At 35.6% G+C, this 17,088-nt stretch overlaps 1 protein-coding gene across 1 annotated transcript; it reads right to left on the bottom strand.

Annotated features, from left to right (window-relative positions):
- Window positions 1-9,913: 9,913 nt before the first annotated feature.
- On the bottom strand, window positions 9,914-11,475 carry LOC130995821 (extracellular ribonuclease LE-like). Its single transcript, XM_057921265.1, has 4 exons — window positions 11,145-11,475; window positions 10,918-11,073; window positions 10,334-10,532; window positions 9,914-10,270 (listed from the first exon to the last, which is right to left on the bottom strand). The coding sequence occupies exons 1-4, from the start codon at window positions 11,238-11,240 to the stop codon at window positions 10,047-10,049; spliced, it is 675 nt and encodes a 224-aa protein (XP_057777248.1). The 5' UTR covers window positions 11,241-11,475; the 3' UTR covers window positions 9,914-10,046.
- Between the last annotated feature and the right edge of the window lie 5,613 nt (window positions 11,476-17,088).

Genomic DNA, 17,088 nt, shown 5'->3' with positions numbered 1-17,088 from the left:
TTGATGTGAGAATGAGTGTTTGGGAGTAAGCCATATTTAGTTAGGGACTTGAATTGAATCTCCGATCCGTGCAAGGCAACACAAATTTTATTAGATTTAAAAGTTTTAGTAAACTCTCCTAAGACATTTGATTCGTCTTTTTGAATGAATGAATTAAATAGTATGAAATTTGGTTCGCCATTTTAAAGTTTAGTAAACTCTTTTAAGACAAGATAGCGACTGCGTGCACGGCTGTACTAACTTTTGATGTATACGATATAACCAATTTCTCCTACTGTTTACATGCATTTATTTTCAAACAAGACTTCTTTTATTTATATATATACGTACTCTACAACTGTAGTAACCCGCTCTTTTAAATTATAAAAATCAGTAATGCAATAATTAATTATTGCATCTTTCAGTGTTGATTTTTGATTAATTTCGACTTATGACTTTGAGTTATATAGTACTTGAAGCAGAGTTATTATTTTATTTCATGTGAGAAACTACGATAAGGATTATTGAGCAGTCAATAATTATTATTTCAGATTATAACTGACTTAGCAAAGTCATGTTATTTAATTGTAACAATAAAAATATTATTGTTATTATTATTATCATTATTTTACTTAAGTCGTGGATTATACCGACTTGTGAGGAAAATTAAATCTTCGGATTTAATTTAGATATTAGATGAGCAGATGAATTAAATCTACGGATTTAATTTAGATTATTATACAGTATATCGACATTAGAAAGACAAGAATATCGAGATCCGAGATTTATTTAAATAAACAGTATCAAGCAGATACGAGCACGCAATTAGTATTACAAATACAAAATGAGGATTTTATTCATCACATCACAACTTTACAACTTATTATTCTCTGCATTTCTATTTCCTAACTACTACATCAAGAAAGCAAACCAGAGAAAGGGAAAGAAAGGGGACGTGTGCTATGTGTGTGCAGAATAGCTGCAACAACAGCCTTTAAGCCACTCTCTTATTCCTTTAACCATGCCAAGGCACACATAGGTGTCAATGACAGCCACCCTATGACAGTGACAGCCACCACAACCACCCTATGACAGTGACAGCCACTCTATGACAGCCATCTCTTCAATCACCCACCACCTCCACTATTTTCGATTCTTTAAGACTACTAGCCAACACTCCTTGCCTTCATTCTCTGATCCTTCAGCCACCAAAGTAAGGAAAATTCAATAAGCTGATGCTCTGCCAACTTGAAGAGTCCCTATCATCTGCATTCAATATCGATAATAGCAGCCACCAACACCAAATATTTGCAGGTAAATACTAAGCTCAACTTATTCAAATCCAGTGCATACATCATACCATCAATCACATGTTTGAGTAGGAATATAGAGGTTTAAACGGGTATATATGCTCATGGAGCCAGCAAGTCACACATTCAGTATACAGAAATCAATTTACATATTTACATTTCTTCACATGAGTCAGACGATGAGAGTTCTTATGACATTAGCAAACCACAGTTCCTAGTTTAATCTCTAGCTATATCAAAATAGGCACACAAAAGAGACCCCTTTAACTTCAAACCACACACCATTGTTTGCATAATAGACTTATATAAAAGAAGAAGAGGGAGATCGAATAAAGACTTAGCTTTTAAAAGGCACCTGACATTCGGTCTGTTCCGTCGAACCGAAAGACGAACGACGAGCCTCGCCAATTTTAGATCAAGTAGCGACATCTCACTGGTTCTTCAACGAGGGCAGCGGCCATTCACGAGCTTCCCAGAGATAGAAGACTTTCCACTGCTCGTCGGAAACCTTACATCCGAAAAAGGAGAAGCTCTCGTCGGAGCTTTCACCAGGGAGGAGGAGCGTTAGCGTCGGAGGGACGCAAGAGCAGCAGCGCCGCTCACCGGTTCCGCGGCGGCGGCGGATCGAAGCAGCGGCGGCATGGCGTGGCTCAAACCTTCGACCCCGGAGATAGCAACAACGACGGACCCTCCTCTGTTCGGCGGAAATCGCGCAGCAGCAGCGGACGCTCGACCACGGTGTTTTTCCCTTCTCTGAGATCTAGAGCTCGACGCCGGAGAGGGACAGGAGTTGGACGGCGCCGCTCCCAGACGACAGCCGCTCGCCGGATTCCTGACAGAGGTGCGGCCGCGACGAGGAATTCCAAAGTTAGGGCTCGTTTGAATTCAGCGTGAGAAAGGAAGAAGAAGGAGAGATCGCTGGGGTTCGACACGTCGACGCCGCCGGAGCAGGCGGTAACTTGAACAGCCGGAGGAAGAAGCGGCGGCATCGAATACATCGACTGATTTTGAGAGGGAGCCGACTGGTGCTGATTTGAGAGAGAGCTCGACTGATTGTCGAGAAATAAGAGAACCGACAGTTTCAATTAAGAGAGAGAGAGAGTAATTCTTTTGGGCCTCCCCCATTTAGATGCAATTGGGCCTTTATTTTAATTTCACTTGGGCCGAAAGCTGGGCCTTTTAAATTTTCGAAATGGGCTGAAATTTTATTAATTGAATTGCCTTGCATATTTAATTGATGATGGGCCGATTTTAATTAAGTTGGGCCAAATTTTTGGGCTTTATTTATTTTAATATTTGGGCCGATTTTAATTAAAGTTTGGGCCTTGGTTATATTATTTCATTTGGGCCTTATTTATTTTACTCAGATGAGCCTCTATTACATTATTTCTTTGGGCCGAATTTATTTAAATTGAAGCTCATCTATTTTATATTAATTGGGTTGTTATATTATCTTCGTTGGGCCTCGTTGGATTTATTTAATTGAGCTCAGCTAATCAAATTATTTATTTATTAGGCCAAGATTTATTTAATTACATGAGCCGATGAATTATTTCAATCGGGCCTTTTATGTTAATTATTCAAGCCCACTTCTACTTAATTAATTATTAGGCTGCCTTATGTTGAGCCTTTTAATTATTTAATCTTATAACATTACTTGTTCCTATTTATTAAGCCGAATAATTATGAGGTTATAAAGCGAATAAGCTGAAGTATTTATTTATTTTCTATTGACTACGAGGAGCGGGGTTTATTTAATTGACGGATTAGAACACCCGAAGAGAACGAATTAATTTTAGTTAATTATCCGGTTCCATGAGACGAGACTTAGCTTCTGTTTAAATCCGATAGCCTGGATTAACAATAGAAATTCCCTGATTATTATCTCAGAATAATAGTTCATGCATACAAGATTCATGCATAGTTAAATTACGCATTCTCATTTAATTGAGAATTTTTCCTCGATTTAAAGTCTTATTTATATTCTCGTAATAAAGGTCAAGCGCGAGATTATTAATCAGTCAAGGAGCTACTGTACCACATAAAGTTGCTATCAGGTGGGTTACTTTCATATATATCAAATGAGTTTAACGTTATGTTTGAACAGTAATTTCATTGCAAAATCTTTGAACTGAAAATTATTTCAACTGTTGTCTTGCCATAAATGTTTCAATGTTTGGTATGATATCTATCTGATGTGGCTTTGCCAAGTTATATAATCGAATTCGGGTCCTGAGCAGTTGATAGCTATCCTGCCAGGGCTAGTGTACACCAGTGACCGTGAGTCATCTAGCGGGTTGGCCGGTCAAGTGACCGTGAGAGGTGGCCACCTCCAGATATGATAGATTACAAGAGAACTTAGTCTGATCAGACGAACTTTAAGAATCACAAATGAATTTAGTAAGCTTGGGCCTTTAGCGAAAAACTCCCTTGCTGTACTGTTTATGATGGCATGACAATTTACAACTTTACGAAGCATGTTATATTTCATAGTAGGCATATGTGCCCATTGAGTACCTTTGTACTCAGCCCTGCATGTATTTCTAAATGTGCAGGTTGAGCAGTAGCCGATGGTGATGAAGTGACGAGAAGGAACTTCTTTTGTCTCGACATTATATATATATTTTGAAAAAAAAAACTCTTGGGTACATGTCTTCATACATGTAATCAGAAACCTTATTACTTCCGCTGCGTACTCAAAGAAGTCTTATGTTATTTTGGCTAAGTCGGAGTTATCTGAACTTACTAGTTATTTGAGTCTATACGACTAAACCTCCGTTATATTATAGATATCCCTTTTGTTAAGAATGATGAAATGCGATCCTTTCTTGTTTGATTATTCCCCTTTCTACACCGCTTCTAATCTCCCTCCATTAGTCACGGTTTCCCCGGCTTAATTATCCTTAATTAAGGCCGGTCGTGACAACAACAAAAGGTTATAATAGTAACATCATTTTTTTTTTTGGATTTAATACTAACATATTTTTGAATTGTAAGATTTATAAATGCCACTATAACTAATTAGTTATATTTCTTTTCAGATAAATTACATAGGTAAATAAAGAAATTCAAACACCGCGCGACGAAGGACTCGAACACAAGACCTTAGGGTCTGAACATTAACCTCACTACAAGAAAACATGGAATTCGCTACTAAATTTAACGACGAAAATAATTTCGTCGTTAATTTCTCGGCTTTATCGACGGTTTACCAACGGAAGTACATTAATTTTATTTTATTTTGAATTTTAAATATTTTGTTATTAAACCGTCATTAATATTAATATATTATTTCATTATTTAATATTTCTGTAGTTAAATAGTCGTTATAATATACTAAATATTTTTTATTTTTTAAATTAAAATTCCGTAGTTAAATAGTCGCAGTTAATATTTATTGAATTTTTTTACTTTATTTATTAAAATTAGCATTACGTAGTTAAATAGTCGTTGAAATATACTGAAATTTTTTTATTTATAAAATTAGCTTTCCATAGTATAATGGTTGTTAAAATATATTGAATTTTTTATTTTATTTTGTTAAATTAACTTTTCGTAGTTAAATAGTCGTTAAAAGTTAATGAATAATTTATTTTATTTATTAAATTAAAATTTCATAGTTAAATAGTCGTTAATATTTATTGAATTTTTAATTTTATTTATTAAAATTAATATTCCGTAGTTAAATAGTCATTAAAATATACCGATTTTTTTTTAAATTAGCTTTCCGTGGTCAAATAGTCGTTAAAAGTTAATGAATTATTTATTTAATTTATCAAATTAAAATTTAATAGTTAAATAGTCGTTAATATTTATTGAATTTTTAATTTTGTTTATTAAAATTAATATTCTGTAGTTAAATAATTATACTGGTTTTTTTTAAATTAGCTTTCTGTAGTTAAATAGTCGTTAAAAATTAATGAGTTATTTATTTTGTTTGTTAAATTAAAATTCCGTAGTCGTTAATATTTTGTATATATCGCTACGGATTTACAATGGAATATTATATATATATATATATATATATATATTCATATAGCTACGACTTTACGACGGAATGTTAAAAAAATAAAAATAAAATAAATTTATGGCTACGACTTTACCACGGATTATTAAAAAAGAAAAAAAAAACTGAAAAAGTCAGTTAATGACTATATTTTCCATCGTTAAAAGATTGTTAAATTTAACGACTACATTTTCCGTCATAGATGAACAGTACAATCAAGCACAACGCGATTCATATCATTCCGTCGCGAAATTTGAAATTTCGGTCGTTAATGTTGTCTACGACTTAGCTAAGGAAATGTTCATCATTAATTTTAATTTTTTTTCTAGTGCCTCCTACCCTTAGGACATGAATTGTGAGACTTATAAATGTCACTAAATATGTAGTAGCCCGCTATTTTATTTTATGATTAAGATTAGTAAATGCGATATTTAAATTATTGCATCCTCAGTTATTTTTAATCCAGTGATTAATTTCCTGTTAACTTAGCCTAGATATTTGAATTTAATGCAATTGCATGTTATGATCGCAATCGAATTATTGAGCCAGTCAATAATTTATAATTTTAGATTTATAACTGACTTAGTAAAGTCAAGTTATTTTTTTTTACTTGCAATAGAAATATCATTTCTATGTATTTACCTTTATCACTCGAGTCGTGGATTTATTTCAGCTTGTGAAGTGAATTAAATCTACGGATTTAATTTAGATTTATTCTACAAGTCACGATGTTAATAGATGAGAAGTCAGCGATCAAAATATGAGAATTTTTAGAGTATTTTGTAATTTTAGCAAGACCCGAGATTAATAACAGATATAGATTTACCAACAGAGAATGATTTATTTTATTCATCACATCACAACTTTACAACTTATTATTCCCTACATCCTTATTTCCTACCTACTACATCAAGAAAACAAACCAAACTTCCTACCTACTATATCAAGAAAAGAAAAGGAAAGGCATGCGTGTGGGAACAAAATCAGCCATTTTAGTAGACTACTCAAGTATAGCCATTAATGCACTCCTTCAAATAAACATATCAGCAGCAACTCTCTTCCATTTCACTTCTCATTTCCCCTCCATTCTGCACTAATAACCCACGTGAAGGAGGAACTCCATTCATTGCTCTTCTGCCAAACTTTGGAGTGTATCTATCAACTGATTCAATCACACAGCAGCCACCCAAACACAAGGATCCACAGGTATATACTAAGCTTCCCTATTCAATCCATTAGCATTTCATCCAACAAGCATGATCAGTTAATGAATACTAAGTATATAATGAGTATATGCATAAGGGGCTTAGCAATCACGAAGTCAGTAAGAATTTCTATGATATAGAAACAACTACATGTTTAGTTTAATCTCTTGCATAATCAAATAGGAAACAAGATGATTTATGGGCTGCACCAACTGGAATAACACTAGAAACCAAACTGATGGATTTTCGTTTAGAACACCTTAAACCTGTGTGAGTGAGAGACTTGAAATCGGACGGAGGGGAGGCTGCCCTGTTCCGCCGAACCGAAGAGCGTCGACGGAGGCACAGCTCTGCTGCTCGCCGGACGCGGTCAGAGAAGAACCCCGACGACGACCACAACTCTGATCCCAGGGTCGGCAACGCGACGACGCGGCGACCTTCGCTGCTTCCAGAGCAACAGTCGCAGCGACAACGTTCACAAATGAGAAAATAGGTGGCGGCTTCGGCTTCGGCTTCGCTTCCTGGGAGAGAAGGGGACGACGATGGCCTCATCGGACTTCAGAAACAGCGACAGCAACGGCGAAACTTCGACGATTGATGACCGGAGAAACTAGACTGTAACCATTCCAGATTTGGGGAATTAGGACTCAATCTTTGAGTGGCCTCTCCTAAATCTGAGAGACAGCAGCAGAAGTTCGTGCCGACGACACGAAGACGCCGGATTATCAGGAGCTGCGACGGCGGCTGGAACAGTCAAGAGGCGCGGCTTCGTCGGTTCCGCGGCGGTGGCGGATCGAAGCAGTGGCGGCGAATCTCCCGGCCTTCCAGTTGCGGCGGCGGCGGGCGCCTCGGCTGGAGACGGATCGAGAGAGAGAGAGAACCGAAGGGAACGGCTCCAAGAGAGAGAAAAAAAGAAGCATCGGCCTTGAGGAAGAGAGGGAGTGTCGGTTCTTTGAGAAAGAGAGAGTGACCGAGAGTTAGAAAATGAGAGAGAGGTTGATGAGTTGGGTTGGGCTCCAGCTTTGGGCCTTGTATTTTTTAAGTTGGGCCGAAAATTTTGAGCTTGTGTTTTAAAGATTTGGGCTTGATTTTATTGTAATGACTTGGGCTTCATTATTATTTACTTTGGGCCTCTTTTATTAATTCAATTGGGCTTTAGTAATTTAATTTAAGTTGGGCCTAATTTATTTTATTCTACAATTGGGCCTTCGATTTTTAATTCTTTGGGCTGCTGTACCATGTCAGCTGGGCCGAGTTTTATTTAATTTTAAGCTCAGAATAATTCATTCTATTCTTGGGCTAATTTTAAATTATGGACTGAAATTATTTATTTATTGGGCCAAGATTTATTTAATTACTTGAGCCGATGAATTATTTCAATTGGGCCTCTCATGTTAATTATTCAAGCCACTTCTACTTAATTAATTATTAGGCTATCTTATGTTGGGCCTTTTAATTATTCGAACTTATAACATTACTTTTCCTCATTATTAAGCCGATTAATTATGAGGTTATAAAGCGAATAAGCCTAAGTATTTATTTCTTTTCTATCGACTACAAAGAGCAGGATTTATTTAATGGGCATATTAGAACACCTTGTAGAAAACGGATTAATTTTAGTTAATTATCCGGCTTCATGAGATGAGACTTAATTTTTGTTTAAATCCGATAGCCTGGATTAATAATAGAATTTCCCGATTATTATTTCTGAATAATAATTCATAAGAGGATCATGCATCGTTAATTTCGTATTCTCATTATTTGAGGATTTTGCTCGAGCAGTATCTTATTTATATTCCCGTAATAAAGGTCAAGCACGAGATTTATAATCAGTCAAGGAGCTACTGTACCACAGAAAGTTTCTAACAGGTGGGCATTACTTTCATATATATCAAATGAGTTTAAATGTTACGTTCAAGCAAGTTATTTCATGATAAAATCTTTGAGTTAAAGTTATTTCAAGTATTGTCTTGCCATAAAATGTTTCAATTTTAGTATGATATCTATCTGCTTTGGCTTTGCCAATGATGCAATCGAATTCGGGTCCTGAGCAGTTGATAGCTATCCTGCCAGGGCTAGTGTACACCAGTGACCGTGAGTCATCTAGCGGGTTGGCCGGTCAAGTGACCGTGAGAGGTGGCCACCTCTCCGGCACATAGTTTCAGATATGATGGATTATGAGAACTTAGTCTGCAGACGAACTTTAAGAATCACAAATGAACTTAGTAAGCTTGGGCCTTTTTAGCGAAAAACTCCCTTGCTGTACTGTTTATGATGGCATGACAATTTACAGTTTTGAAGCATGTATTTTTATACTTAGGCATACGTGCCCACTGAGTACTTTTGTACTCAGCCCTGCATATATTTCTAAATGTGCAGGTTGAGTAGCTGCCGATGGTGATGAAGTGACGAGCGGGACTCTTTTATCTTATTATGTATTAATGAACTCTAGGGATACATGTCTTCATACATGTAATCAGAACCTTATTCCGCTGCGTACTCAGAAGTTTTATGTTATTTTGGCTAAGTCGGAGTTATCCGAACTTACTAGTTATTTGAGTCTATACGACTAAACCTCCGTTATATTATAAATATCCCTTTTGTTAACAATGATGAAATGCGATCCTTCCTTGTTTGATTATCCCCCTTTCTACCCCGCTTCTAATCTCCCTCCATTAGTCACGGTTTTTCCGGCTTAATTATCCTTAATTAGGGCCGGTTGTGACAAAATAATATTGTCATGTGTGAATGCAATTAAACAATTTGGTACATCTAGAAACGTTACAAATTATATGATACGTCATCTGGTGTCTCTAAAATTTTAAATTGTACTCCCTCCGTCCCGCGAGTCTTGACACGTTTGGGTTCGGCACGGGAATTAAGGAGTTGTAGATTAGTGTTTTAAGTGTGTAATTAATAAAGTATAAAATTGATAAAGTAGGAGAGAGAAGATAATAAAAGTGATAAAGTATGAGAGAGAATATAATAAAGGTGATAAAGTAGGAGAGAGAATGTAATAATTATTGCCCAAAAAGGAAACGTATCAAGATTCGTGGGACGGCCCAAAAAGGAAAACGTGTCAAGATTCGTGGGACGGAGGGAGTATCATTACTATTGAATAATAATTCTTGTTTGCATTTCGTTTTCTACTCATGATAATTTATTTTTTTAATAATCAATTATTTTTCAAGAAAATCATAAAGTGTCTAATAATGTAATACGTACACCTTCTCGACCAAGCTTAAACAGTCCAATCTAGTCGAACAGAAGCAGTCCAATACATAATCATTTAATTGTCGACAAACAAAATTCAATTCCAAAAACCTTGGGTAGTTTGATAAGAGTTTAATAGCACATCAACGAATTAAAATATTTATATGTTTGATCGTATTAAACATTTTCACAAAAAAGGAAACATGATAATAAAAAATGCATTCATGACAATGGAAACTTGTTACATACAATTAAATGGTGAATAGCAGTTATAAACACATCAACTGTAGTAGCAAAAGCAAATGCTGAAAAACCAAAAACAAGTGTCGAACATCAAAACGATGGAAACTGAATGGTAGATGCACATTGCCCATTTGGAAAAACAGGGCATTCAATTAAATTAGAGGCTGAGGTGTCGACACACAGGTAAATCTGGTACAGCTGTTTGTTGCCATCTGCATCGGAATTACACTCGATCCATGGACTGTAACCTATCGCATTACTTATTCTACTTTTTATGCTGCTCAAGCTGTAAGAACCCCCATCCGGATTTATCCCTGAAAACAATACTCGTTTTAGTAATTAAATCCTAATCGAATCTGGATATTTTATAGAATTACCTCCACTTTGTAGAATTTGGAGGAGATCGAATTTGGATTTAAGGTTGAGAGCCGCTTTGAAGTAGCCGTGCTGGTCCAAAATAGATTCGGAGCACGTGCCGTGTTTGTCCCATTCGTGTGACCAGAATGTGGAGCCGCTGTTGCTCGGACAAGCCAAAGTAGCCCAATCTTGTTGCATTCGGCTAATTAAGTCTGATATCTGCAAATCTCATAATAATTCCACGCTTTACAAACAATCTATAAGGCAAAAAATGAAAAAGAAAATCTACATTACTAAAATATATCTCTTTAATTTACAAAAATATGAGTATGTGTATAAAATATTTGAAATGAGTATCCAGAAACTTTACGTACAAAATCCAAAACTTTTAACCTTAGGTATTAATCCTTACCACTTGGCCAATACACGCACACTATATAATGTGAAGATCGCGCTAAAAAAAGAAAAGAATGTGAAGACAGTGACATATAATTGTGTGAATAGTGACATGACTAAGTTTTAGTGTGAAAGAAGGAACGTATTTGAAACCTACTATTGTCAAATTCCAACTGTTTTAAATATGAATAATGCACAATAATAATACCTTAGACTGATCATATGAATTGTTGGGATCGCAATTTGAAGGGTAAGTGCCGTCTTTATAATTGGGCCAGAGTCCATGGATGCCGAAATCTGCTGCAGGCTTTCCCGTCGTCGGATAGCAACAACTTTGTTTCGTATCACAGTACGATCCGGGCCACTGAAAATAATACTCATTTGTTATAATTCAAAAATATACAATTCACAAAATTTTCAAATAAGAATCATTACCTGTTGAACGAAATAAAAGAAATCAAAATCTTGAGCGATGGACAACACAAAAAGATATTGTAAGAGCAAGAGCTTAATAAGAATCAGTTTCTCCATTTTGAGAGGTGTTAAATCGAGTGGTGCAATTTTGTTATTTTTATAGGCAGAGGTAGAAATGTGAACGGTCGATGCCGGCAATGACAACTTAATCAATCTGCTACGGTTCTTCGAATGTGAACTCGCTAGAAATAAATGATTGGTACATTATATTTCTTGCATTTGATTGGGACCATTTATGATAAAAAAAAAATGTATGTGCATTGGATCATTTTTGGCATATTCCTTTAAGCCCATTTAAATTGGGAGTCATATATGATTTTTACTTACTGAATCTCAATAATTGATTGTGTGAAAATGTGAAAGCAATAAATATTTAGAGATTAGTATATATTTTTGCGTCTATCTAGCATTTCCAGAATTTCCTTGGTTTGTGGTAATAATTGGATGAGGTCAGAGCATATATTTCCTTTTAAACTAGCGTGTAACTCGTCGAAATTTAATGGATAATTATTTTAATTATGTTTATAGTTATAATAAAGATAATAATTTCTAAAATAACAATTTTACTATTCGTTCTCATAAAAAAATGTATAATAATATGTGTTAATTGTCCACACATATTTAAATTTATAAATATATTTTGTCGTAGTAATTGGTTATCCGTCTCAATAGGGACTCGAATATCACATAATAAATATTAATATATAAAAATAAAAGATTAATAATTAGAAAAAAAATCACGTACGCATGTTGATATATAAATGTTCCTATCCGTCAAGAATATATGTTATTCATATCCAAATAATTTGAATAACAAAACACTTAAAATTAGAAAAAGTTCCACGAAGGCATGTCTATAAATGTTCGTACCAATCTTAAATGTATATACTCGTAGTTATCTCAATTTTAATTAGTTACACGAACCCGTTTTATTTTATAAATATAAGTTGTTACAAATTTATATATTTGTTCCTATTTATAATTTATATAATCGTATTAATCCCAAATTCCATTAAAAAGTGATTTTTTTGCTCATTCATGTTTCAATCTCGTATAGTAATATCTGTTATGTAAATAATATCTTAATAGTCTCAACATTTTCTACCACAAGATAAAAAATGTAATATAATGTTATATTAAGATAATATCGATTAAATAATATATTATATATTATTACATCAATTATGTGATATCTTGACCTTCCCATAAGAAATTGATATAGATTAAAAGACCTTTAATTAGTATACTATCGATACATGCTCGATATTTGATAATCATATTATATCAAGGAAATTGATATAGATTTACATTCAATATTATTATTTTGATCGATCAAAATTTTGAGTCATTGCTAAATTATATGAGTAATATTACTATAAAGATTTTCCATCCTATTTAATTGTCTATTTATTTACTTATTAATTAAACTTTCTATTGGGCCTTAAACCCGTATATATATATATATATATATTCATGGGTTATGTTTTTTTTTGGGCTTTTGGCCTCCAGCATAAAAGCCGGTATAGTATTTACTGATAGGAATAGCGTGTGAGGCAGCAAAGTAGGTACTGAACGATTCATCTCCCCAATTTTTGTACAAAATCTACGTCACTCTCTTATTCCTTCAATATATCCCCCCGACCCACAATCTTTTTCACTGTCTCTGTACAATTACTCTCCAGGCAACTTCTTTCTTTTTCTCTCATCTCATTCACTTATTCAATAAACTTTTACTGTGCTTACTTTTCACAAGGCCATTTATTTGCTCCAACAAAATTTGCAGTAAATTAATGTTCCAGAGACTCAAGACAACAACAGTTCCAAATATTAAGGTTGTGCATTATTCTTTTTTTTTTTTTTTTTTTTTTTCAGATTCACCTACTCTTATTTTGTCACCTTCCTGGAACCAAAATTCTGCTTGTCTCGTTTTATTTCAGATATATCACAAATACATACGACAACACATTCAAAATCAGACACTGAACAAGGTTCGTTCCTTTCCAAGCTTTATTTCAGAACATATATTCCCCTTTATCACATCAGCAAGACAAGAACTAGACTTGGACCTCTCCCTTTAGACCTTGACAGAAAAGAAGACCTCCAGACCTGCGGAAGATGGGGTACCACGAGTCTTAGCGGCTCGATGACGTTCAATATTATTCGCTTCGGCTTTCTTCACCCAGTTCGGATTTGCAACCAAATTGTTAACAAGTCAAAACTCAACCTCTGGGGCAAGAACCTCGCAGCGGGGCATGAAGTGACAAAATTCACCCTCCCCCATCTCAATCCAACCAAACGCACACAATAGAAACAAAAGGGACCCCCCAGTGAGAAATTAAGCTAGAGGCGGATTAAGGATAAGAGAGTAAAGTATACCAATATCTTCAGCGGGAAACTCAAGAAATAGACCTGTTGCGGCCAGAGCACTATTGCTCCTACATATCTCTCTCATATTAAAATATCTACCATTCCCACACTGTAGTTTCAGTTGGTTTAGAGCATCTAGATCAGCAGAGGAGGGACTCCCCCCAATATATTTGTGATGGGGACATCTTATTATATGCCAGGACACTTCAGAGAGGTGATGATCAGCCCAAGATTTGTGGACCGATTCAAAAAAGAAAAATTTGTATTTGAATTCCACATCGGTGGAAGGGGGATCCGAAATGAATTTGATAGCGAAAGAAGGTTTAGAGGAAAAGGAATAGAAGTTATTCAGGCACTTTAGGGTCTGAGTTTGAATAAAGAGTTGTGCAGTGTTAGGCACTCCTTCTCGATAAAGGACTACATGCCAAGTAATTGCCCTGCAGATAGCGGAGGGCGATAATTGGAAAAAAGGGATTTGGAAAAAGTTGCAAATAGTCTGGAAAAAATGGAAAGGAGGAATTCGGAGACCCGCGAGAATCTGACTCCTCCATAGAGGAATGGTAATGTGAGTATGAATGATTTCTGGTATTTCAGGAGGTGCACCCTCGGGCATGAAAGGAAATCTAGCTTCATACTTTGCGGGATTCCCCATAAAGGCCATACATTGGTCTAGTTCCTCAGATAAAAGAGTAGAAATGAGGGGAGGGTTAGACCTCATATTGGGTCGAATGTTAGTTCTGGGCATTTCCACTTAAGATTCGAGGTTTTGAAGGAAGGGTGAAATGGAGAAAAATCTAAAGATGAAAGAACTAATCCTAAAAGGGGAATCACCTAAAGCCAAGAAATAAGGAAGGAATTAAAGGTAGGAGCAAAATACCTGGACTATTTCCTGACATGTTGAAGCTTAGCCTACGACGAGCCGTTGTCTCTAAGGAAGGTTGAAGAAAAAGAAGACGATGAAAGCAGGAAAGGAACGATTAGCAAAAAATGGGGGGAAAACTCTTCCCATTCGAATGGAAAAATTATATTTATAGAGAGGGAATTGATTTTATTAAGTCTACATGTATCTGAGAAATCTACCGTCGAATTCAAAAAGTCATGAATCAATGGTGAGGGATTAATAGGGATTCATGCCCTAAAATTGATGGGTTTTTGGATAAAGATTTGGAAAACCAAAAAGTTTCTCATTGGATAAGTCAAAAGAATATGACATCCGCCGTCAGTGACATCATCTAAAGGTCAAATCCACCAATCAAGAAATGATTACACAATATTTCCAGTATAAATAATAGTTAGTCTATTTTCTCTGAAAGGGGAATAAGATAAACCAGATTAGGGGGGAGTGGTTGATGAAGATGGAATTCGGGGCTCTAGTTTCTTACCTTTGGAAAGAAACCAGGACCCGAATCCCCTGTTCCATCTCGAAAAGGAAGGAGTACCCACCAGAGTGGAATTCGGAGAAAAGTCCGGAAAGGAACTCAGAGTGGAACACGAAAGTTCGGGAACCTGGCTCATAGAGCCTCATGAAGAGGGAGAACCTGAGGAAGTTACACCTAGGTACCAGGACTGGGCGGTACCAGGTCTTAACAGGATCAAATATCCGAGGTCCCACAAAGTATTCCTTAGGATCAGACCTGAGGCTCTCCAGAGTGAGAGAACACAGATAAAAAGTAAGTGTATACGGAAAAGAAAGGCGCACCTGCATGTATCCAGTGTAACTAACTTGCAGGCGGTCATTTTCTGCTTTTTGCAGAGAACGCCTCCATAACTAACAACTTGTCGGCTGATGTGAAAAATGCCCTAAAGTAGAAAAAGGCCAAATTACCCTTCCTCATAGTGAAGAAGATGAATAAAAGGTTGGAATTACCCCTCTGTATCTGAGCTATGGAAATTACTAGATTACACCTTTGGTCATGCATTCTATAAATAGCACGAGTATTAGTTTGCGAGAAGACAAGTTCAAATTATTATTCAATTCCGATAGAAAACGCTGAGAAAAAAAAATACTTTAATACTCCCATTCAAAATATCCAATTGTTGAAGGAGAGAAATAAAGGAAAGAAAAGAAGGATTGGGAGATTTTGGTTGGAATAATATAAGTTGAATTTTTGGTTGGCAAACAAAGGAAAAATAAATAGGAAAATAATGGGAAAATATGACTGAGCTGAATAAACTTAGCAATTTACCATTTTAAAACTATTATTTATAATCTAAAGAGATAAAATGAAAGGCATTTAGTGATGCCAATCAATTGACAATATTCAATAGAAGAATGTATCTCCAAGTGTTTATTTGAAATACAAAATCACAATACAATAATATTTTTAAAATGATTGTGGTATCCTAGGTAAGGTCTAAGTTAGATGTAGAAGAGTTCGACCTTACAATCAAAAAGTTAGGTGATTCAATTAAAGGAACCGTCATTTCAATAAACTATTATTAATCTAATAACATAGGTGTGTAGTTGCTCTCTCCTAACTTTCCCGAGATAGCTTCCTCAACATCGTTCTCAAGATATTCTTCCAATGCCATTACTCTTGGCTTGAGGCGCTTGGTCAACTGCGAAAAATTGTCGACCACTGATCTTGTGCTTGTTTTGATTGTCCCCGTCTTTCATCAATTCGAAGGTGTTACATGAGTCTCATTGATGATTTGATATCTAATACTATTTTGTTGCGTGCAGCCATTCAAAGCGTCGTAAATTTTCGTAGAAATTCTTCGAAGAAATTCTCTGGCTTCTTGTTGTAGTTATGGAATTTTTCTTCAGAGTGTTCTTGCAACTACATTGGAGTTCAATACTTGTAGAAATTTCTCGCCTTGTTTGTCCATCTAGAAAGAAGGACCAGTAACATTCTAACAGAAATAGCGCAAGGCTAGATCTGACTAAGTTTCTATTTTCTGCAAGCATCATAGGTTTTCTGTGAGCATTTTCTGTTCTTTAAGGTTCTACTCTTTATCGTTCTATAGAAGTCTAGGTCATATGTATCGAAATCCTCTCATAACTTTGGCTAATGCACCTCTAACTATTAGGTAAAGCATACTCATATAAGCTCATAGCTTTAGTTGATAATTGGGTCAACCTACTCACGATTGTCAAGTAAAAAATGATATCAATAACCTAAGTTGACAATATTGTTTATGCCATCTGGAATCTTTCTTGACATGGAGTTAAAACTCATAACATATCTTTAATCATAAATGATCCTTCCTCAACTCGTTCTCAGGATTTTATTTCGATGCCATTAGTCTTGGCTTGAGGCGTTTGGTCAGCTGCGAAAAATTGTGGACCACTGATATCATGCATGTGTTGGTTGTCCCTGTCTTTCATCAATTGGAAGGTGTCACACGAGTCCCATTAAAGATTTGATATCAAATCACTACAAGAAACTGGGCGATTAGCGACGAAATTTTCCGTCGCTAATCGCCAAATTTCCGTCGCTAATTTCAATCATCGACGGAGGCCGTCTGTGGCCGTAAAAGTGGTCGCTAAGTCTAATACCGACGGAATTTAATTTCCGTTGCAAATTTTCCGACGTTA

The sequence above is a fragment of the Salvia miltiorrhiza genome, chromosome 7 (assembly GCF_028751815.1).
Source record: "Salvia miltiorrhiza cultivar Shanhuang (shh) chromosome 7, IMPLAD_Smil_shh, whole genome shotgun sequence".
Taxonomy (NCBI): domain Eukaryota; kingdom Viridiplantae; phylum Streptophyta; class Magnoliopsida; order Lamiales; family Lamiaceae; genus Salvia; species Salvia miltiorrhiza.
This window is presented reverse-complemented; position numbering and strand designations above follow the sequence as displayed.